Source organism: Lucilia cuprina, chromosome 4 (assembly GCF_022045245.1).
Source record: "Lucilia cuprina isolate Lc7/37 chromosome 4, ASM2204524v1, whole genome shotgun sequence".
NCBI lineage: Eukaryota > Metazoa > Arthropoda > Insecta > Diptera > Calliphoridae > Lucilia > Lucilia cuprina.
This window is the reverse complement of record NC_060952.1, coordinates 25,388,815-25,397,105: the sequence shown is the minus strand read 5'-3', so window position 1 is coordinate 25,397,105 and position 8,291 is coordinate 25,388,815. Positions and strand designations below refer to the sequence as shown.

The following is an 8,291-nucleotide window of genomic DNA, read 5'->3' as shown; positions in this document are numbered from 1 at the left end:
AAAATCAAGAATGTTTTAAGAAAATTTCAAACGAGATGATGATTTCACGAAAGTAATAAAGATATTTTTGATTTTTCTTAAAACCAAAAGCTATTTTTGAATGACCCTAACACCAGCATAAACAAAAATTGCTTTCCTTAATTTATAGTGGAATTGAGTATAAAAACACTCAACCAGATATTAAGCAATGTGTTAAGTTAGTGTTAACTATTACCAAACATTTCTCTATCAGTATCTATGAGTCTGTGTAATTCGTCCTTTGGCCTTTGGGATGCGGATGACTGATACGTACACATGTATGTATATACAGAACTAAGCAATACCCTGTGTAAGAGTGGTGATGATTATTTCCCATACACTCTGCTAGTTGTTACAACAACATTTGGAAATTGTAGTAATTTGTAGATTAAGTACCACCAAAGAAACAAATGAAAAATTCATTTATTTCCGAAGGGAATAACCCACGTAATAGATCTAATGCAAACGGATATGTTACCAACCGATAATGATGATGATGATTCTGTTGATAATAATGATGTTTCCGTTATGCGGTACTATACTAAATAAACTGGTTTAATGCCAAACGAATCCTTCAGAAACTAAAAAAATATATAGGAAAATTAAACAGCAAAAAAGGAAACAAGAGAAAAAAATAAAAAGGTTTCGTTTCATTTCGTATAGATATTCAAACAAATTAAGCTAATGGCATTAAATAGTATTATGTGGAATTTCTGTAAAAGTATGAGTTAAAAAGCAGGCAAAAGAAAAACTAAATTTGTACAATTGAAATTAATTGCTGGCAATTAATGACGATTACGCCTAAAGGTATGCTTTTAAGTTTTGCACTAAGCAGGCCTTAAGGTATAATTTTGTTTTATTTTTAGTATAGAAATACTTAGTATCTAAATAGATTTTCTTTTTTAAAATATAAATACTCATTGAATTAACGTACAACTTAAAAATATACTTTTAATTTTGGCTGATTAAAGGTTTAAATGTAATTATTCGGAATTTTAACGCATAAAGAATGTATACTTTATTTTAAATTTTAACCATCTAAGAAAAAAACTAAAGCTACATCATATAATTCATGTGGAAATACACACTATTAACAAGTGTTGCCCCTGGAAACCTTTATCTGCATCTATTTTATAATGTTTTCCTTTGAAACAGATTTTCATAAACTTCCCATAGACTCTCTGAAAAGACTTGTGTTTTTGCAATATAATTTTCTATAAGAGTAGATTTAAACGTAGAAAATTTGTTTGCTTTAAAACAATAAGACAACAGTTACACATCTCTACCCATTATTGCAGTTTCAGCGACACTAAAAAACAACCGAAATACCAGTTCAAGTAACGGATGTTATATGCAAATGATATAACCTCCAAACATCTGATGCATAAATAGATGTGTGTGCGTATATATGTTGTTTATATCTACAGATTAGCTCCGCAGAAGTGGGAAGCAGTTGTAAATAGGCCTTAAAAAGGGCCTTATTAGGAAATAAAATGGGTCTTATTCATAAACATTTATCAAAGGTTGATACATAGGATAAATAATACATGAAAATTTGTTTTATAAACTTTTAATAAAAGTTTGTGTATAAGGCAGAATATCTTTAAGGTTCTTCTATGCTGACAGATGGCATATGGGCAATTCCATACGTTTTTATGTGACATTCGCACGCCTTCAGAGTAAGTATAAAAATCGGCATAAAGGTTTAGGCTTATAACCATTTTTGATCTGCCGATTTTTAGAGATAGTGTTATAATTAACAGAATTATAGCTAAAAAGTGATATTTTCGGGTCTGTTTGTATAGCGGCGATATGTAAAAATAGACCGAATTCAAGAAATTTCAACAGTCTTCGTCTTTGGTGCTTTAAAGATCAAATTTTGTTGAATTATCTTCAAAAATGCGGAAGTTATAAGAATTTTATTTTCTCAGTCGTGTTTTTTTTTCATGGAATTGCCCATATTAAGTCTTGAAAGTCAATAGAAAGTTATATATCTACTATGAAATGAATAACAAGTTTGAGACCAGTTTATAGAATAGACTAGGCTATATACTAGACTATTGACTAGACTATAGACTAGACTATAGACTTGACTATAGACTAGACTATAGACTAGACTATAGACTAGACTATAGACTAGACTATAGACTAGACTATAGACTAGACTATAGACTAGACTATAGACTATACTATAGACTAGACTATAGACTAGACTAATCTAGATTATAAGCTAGACTATAGACTATACTATAGGCCAGACTGAAGACTACATTATAGTAGACTAGATACTATAGACTAGACTATAGGCCAGACTAAAGACTAGAGTAGACTAGAGACCATAGACTAGACTACTAAGCTATAGACTATACTACAAGGTTTGCATTAACGGACAAATAAAGTTAAATCGATGCAGAAAATGATATTAAGCCAATAGGCATCCTCAAAGGACCTTCTCTAAGGCCTGCAAAATATCAACACACCATATATCAACACACAAGCAATTGTAGTTGCAAAGATACAAGTGTAAATGCAAACCAACCATGTTGGTTTTAATGCCACCACACCACCACTAACAATATTCCAAGCAACCAACCAGCCAACGAACCAGCCAATTCCTAAAAGCAAACACAATTGCGTTGACATTTTTGCTTTCCAGGTCGTTGATTAACATGCTGCTGATACTGATGCTGTTTCTGTTGCTGCCATAGATAATGAACGTTGTTCGTTTGCTCTATGAATAGTTGTTTTTTTATATATTTTTTTATAACATTACAGATACCTTTGGCTGGTGTTCTTGGTTTTGTTTGCTGGAGGATAAAAATATTTTGCGTTTATTTTTAGTATCATAATGTCACATGCAACAACTACACTTTCAACTGTCCTTGTATACCTTTCTTTGTCACCTTTAATGCATTTATTAAAAAATAAAACATAATTATGGGCCACGTTTGTGGATCATAAATTTCCATAGAGAATTTTATGTGATTTTTTGTGAAATTTTTGCGTTTTGTTCAAAGTATTGTGGGCTTTTATAAATTTATTATTTCACAGCACCTGATGTTAATAGCATTATAAATTTATCTCTTTTTTAAGGGTTTATTTTGAAAGTGATTATTTAGATATAGCAGAAAGAGTTTCAATCTAGTGAATAGTGAAGTTTTTAATTAGAAAAGTAAATTGTTGACAAATAGTAATTTTATAGACACTGACTGCATAATATGCCAAATTACTAATCTTTTAGATTGTAAGATTTCTTTAAGTTATTGATTTACTTGAACATTTGAATTCAAACAATAGTATCATATAGCCGGACTGTTCTATTTTTTAAGTTAAAACAACTAGCATCCTTAAATCGAACCTTAAACTCATAGACTAGCCTCTACTTAAAATACTATCATAACTTTTACATCATAAATCACCTTAAATTTCATTTCAATTGCAAAACCTTAATCAACAACAATTCAAGTATAATCATTGTGGCCTCGCAAATGCAATTTTTCTTTATGCTCATATATTATTTACCAAACCTTTATAAATTCAAAATATATAACACCCACATAAATAATTTATATTTCTATAGAAAATTTCTTCTACATATTTACACGTAATTCCAGCAATATTCTGTATTTATCCAACAAAATATAAAAAAAAATTGTAGATAAATATAAAAGCAATGCCAGAAGACTATAAATCATAAATAAATAACAAAGAAAATAAAAAAAATCAACTACTATAGATCGAAGAAAAATAAACGAGCATGCAGTTGAAGTAAACATATGTTGCATGTAACATGTTGCAACGAAAAAATTAAAAGAATATTGTGCTGCAAACATAAAGAAAAACTTCAAAATATGTAAAGATATTTAAGAAAAAATTTAAATTATTAACTATACAATTTGTTTTAAATGCAATTTAAACTTCAACTTTTCAAATAAAAACTACTAAATATAAACGTCAAAGCAATTTAAACATACATATATGATTGTATTCATATATGTTTAAAACGGTACAAATTCTAACACCAATGACATCTGTCATAGAGTTATACACACATATAAGCGAGAACTGACACTGGTATTCTCGAAAACACTAGGAAATCGCCGGAGTTTATTAATATATACAGTGGTTAGCAGTCATTGAAAATTGTTAGAAAATTAACTATTTTTTTCCTCTTCGAATTAGAAATGCTTCTTTGCTGTTATACGTACACGAAATATTGGTCATAGACCCATAATAGTATATTCTGTGAACTAAGGGGCCTTTAGGTAAGAGTTAAGATTAGTACAGTAGTTCCCCACTGTTCAATGCACCACCTCTTTATGTTTGCCTTTAAATATCTATGTATGTATGAATTATGGTGTTAGTGTTTGTATCTATCTATAATATCCTTTAGGCTATAATGCAAAACTTAAAATGTTTGCTCTATTGTATTTCTGGGTGATTGTGTCATCTGTTATTATTGAAAGTATACCAGTATTAAGGTGACTCACTGGGGCCATTCTACATAGAATATAAATAGGATAAAAACATTAAAAAAATCCGTTGTGGACGTTAAAGTCGTTTGCTGAGGAGACTTTATATGGAGGATCCTCGTAAAATTTAATAAAAAGAATTTGACTCCTATAAAATCAGCTTTAAGCTTCTTTCAGCAAGTTCAAGCGTTAACGTAATCTTCTGAAGTTCAGCAGTAAAATCTTGGACCAATATTGAATAAAAATATGTAGACACCTTTTGCTTGTATTTCATAGTGTTTTTAACAGAAAGACAGATAGACATACTGTATCTGTGAATTTCATCGTAATATTTAAAGTCCTTTTTGGTGTAAAAATACTAGATCTATAAACTCAATAGCATTATTCGTTTGGTTCGGTGAAATAATGGACCAATTTCAATCAATTATATAGAATTTTCTTGAGAAGAAAAAGTATCACTGAATTAGTTGCAAAAATTAATTTTTGGTAAAAGTTGTTATCAAGATGAACTAAATTAAAAACAATTAGTTATAATTAGTAATAACATCCAAGTCCGACAAGCCCAAATATTCTTCCAGTTAAAGGATTGAGCTACCTCAATAACTCTATTCACATATATATTTTTGGTATTGTTTAATGTTAGTTTTACTGATGTTATTCTATTGTCACCTAACAGCTGCATCTGCGGTCATAAATATACAAGTTCAATTAAGACCCCAACAGTAACTTGTTTCTGTATTTATCCAATCGATAACAAAATTCAAATATAGTCCTATAGTCACTTTATACCCTTTAATCAATACTATTTTTATCAGCAAAACATAACTGTTTTTTATAATCAAAGTGAAATGTAAAGTCTTTGTAGGCTTAAATTTCTTCCGCTTATCACAAAAAAGGAAAAACTCTTAAAGGAAAATCTTTACTTTGGAATATTCACTTCCAAGAACTGCAGAGTAGTTACTGTGATAACAGCTGTGTGTTTCAGCATGTGCAATGTTCAAATTCATTGCATTGCGCTTCTAGTAGCCTTAAGGTTATTGTATATTTATTGTATGTACGTTTTCTGCAGTACATATGTATTTGGATAGTTTGAAAAAGCGCTATTTGTAGCATTTCAGAATATGGATTGAAATTTAAAATAATTTAACTAAACCAAATATTTTTGTTGCAGAAATTTTTATATAATTTTTTTTGTTATTTTAGTTGGTATAAATAAGCCCACTGCATAGTAAAAAGTTTTGTTTTACTTAAAGCCTGAAAATATGCAGTAGCTATACTGCATATTATTTATATCCTACACAACTATAGTGGGGAGGGTATTATTGGTTTGTGCTGATATTTGTAACACAAAAATATTGATCCTGCACCCAGCTAAAAGTATACTAATTGTTTTCTGAGTTTCTGAGTCGATTTAGCTACGTGCTTCTGTCTGTCTGTCCATCCATTTTATAAAATTTGGCATTTCAATATGCATGAAGCTTATTGAAAATGGTTAAAATTAATTTAAAAAAAAAAATAAAAATTAATTAAATTAAAATTAGCTTCGATACAAACGTAAAGGGCTTTTAAGCTCATAATTATATTAAATGCTCTAGTATGTTAACAAAAATCTGCAAAACTTAGCTTTCTTAAAGTCTGAAAGTCACTTCCGATTTTCGTAATGATAGGACTTCATGAGATAAAAGTCGCCATACAGTCTACCCTTTACAAAATAACTTCAATGATACAATGCACTAATAAACGTTAATAAAACTTTGCAAATCTGCATAAATAACTTTAATGTAAATAAAAGTTTGTTGTAAGAATTTTTGCCCGGATACGCGTATATATCAACTAGAAACCTAAATAAATAAAAATTTTAAATTATTTCAAACTTATTACCATTAAAATGAAATTTAATAACATTTGTTTATTTAGTTAAATTAAATATCTAATCATTAAACAAAACAGATAATTACATTTCTAGCAAATTGAAATTAATTACTTTTTTCTATAAAAATATAAATTTTTAATACAGTGGAAAAATTACAAAAAAAAACACAATTTAACGATTTAATTTCCGTTTATCTCACATCACTTGAATGTCAATCAATATAAATACATACGTTTATAAAGGTTGATTAAAAACTTATTAAAAGTCACACTGTATAATATGGGCTGTTATCAATAGCTACTAAAAACAAATAATTTTGAAATGATAAATCTAAAAACGAATTTTAAATTTGTACACAAATAATAAGGTAATATTAAGTTTTATTAAATAAAGTGTAAGTAGGCATTAAAAAAAAGAGAACTCAGTCAGGTGTTTTTTTTTTTTCTTTTTGATAAATATGAAAAGAAATAAATTAGGAGCTTATGAACATATATGTAAAATTTTATTTAAATATTTTTTTTTATTCTTTGGGATCACAACCACGAATTTTACGCCACATGGCCCAGTCAAAGCAACCTAAATAACCGTCTTGCTTGGCAAAAGCATTATTATCAGGACAGGGTAATGCCACGGGATCAGCACCACTTTCGGTACATAAATAGAACATAGTAGGGTCTGTATGTGGTTGAGGTTGTAACAAATTGATGCCTTCACAAGGCTCTGGTTCAACGTGATAAACACAACTATCTGCCACTTCATCTAGAGGAACGCAACCGGAAACGGTGGCATTTTTCACAAAGAACGTATCAGGTTCACATGATTGTTCAATAGCCATATTGTCGCCAATACAGAAATAAAATTTGGTACCATCTTCCGAACCCCATAATTCATCTTCCGATTCACATCCTTCTACAAGGTTACGTTCTTCTGCTGTTTTAATCACAGCCGCTGTGCACAAAACCAAAATGGCACCCAATAAAAGTGTAACTAAAAATTATAAATAAACCGTTAATTGTAAATATTTATTATACTTTCACTCCTCAATAAGATTTAAACACTTTCACACCTTTAATCATATTTTTCACCGTATTGTCTTTAGATTACCGCTTTTAAGAATCAACTAAATTCTATTGTCTACTCAACACTCAAATTTATAATATTTTTTCTAGTTTGCCAATAATAAAAATTCTTAGTGGAAATCAAAATTGTATTGACTTATCTTTATTAACCAATATGTATTTGGATTCATGGTAATACTACTTCAGTCTGCTGCTAAAGAAAAAAAATAGTATCTCTTATCAGCCAGTTGAACACCAAACTGTTATGAATGATATGTTGATTTTGTCATTTAGTTTGTAACACAATAAAATTATTAATCTGTCGAATTGTTAAAACCATGTTAGAGCGTACATATATATTTGTTAATCAGAAATTTTAGCCGAACAACAAAATATTCGTCATTTGGACTGTTTATTATAGATTAGGCTAAGTTGTTCAAACAGATTTCATTTAATATGAAAATCAATGCCAATGCCAACCAAAAAGGAACAAAATAAAATAATTTGGAAAAACTTGTTCGAAACTTTACAATTCCTTAACTTACAAATACTTTTTAACAAAAAATATATTGGAACGAAAAAAAAAACAATTCTTATACGATTTGGAGAAGGGTGTTTTTGATTCGGCACATCCGAATTAAAAAGATTTTTACTTTAAATAAAAAAACAATCATGTTTTCACTGTTTTTTACTGGCTGTTTTTGTTATTGTTATTGTTCCTGTTTTTTTTCTATTGTTTACTAACATTTTTATTTGTATGCTACTGAGTTCATCACTAAATTTCTAAATTATAAAGTTAATTGTTTTTCTGCCACTATTAGTGATAAGCCCAATTAGAACATATTTTAAACACGCCTTGACAAATTTTCT

At 29.0% G+C, this 8,291-nt stretch overlaps 1 protein-coding gene across 1 annotated transcript; it reads right to left on the bottom strand.

The window, feature by feature from the left end:
* Nucleotides 1-6,533: 6,533 nt before the first annotated feature.
* Nucleotides 6,534-7,502, bottom strand: LOC111674563. The gene is made up of 2 exons (XM_023435206.2): nt 7,430-7,502; nt 6,534-7,350 (listed from the first exon to the last, which is right to left on the bottom strand). Exons 1-2 carry the CDS (start codon nt 7,437-7,439, stop codon nt 6,884-6,886), a joined length of 477 nt encoding a protein of 158 aa, XP_023290974.2. The 5' UTR covers nt 7,440-7,502; the 3' UTR covers nt 6,534-6,883.
* Between the last annotated feature and the right edge of the window lie 789 nt (nt 7,503-8,291).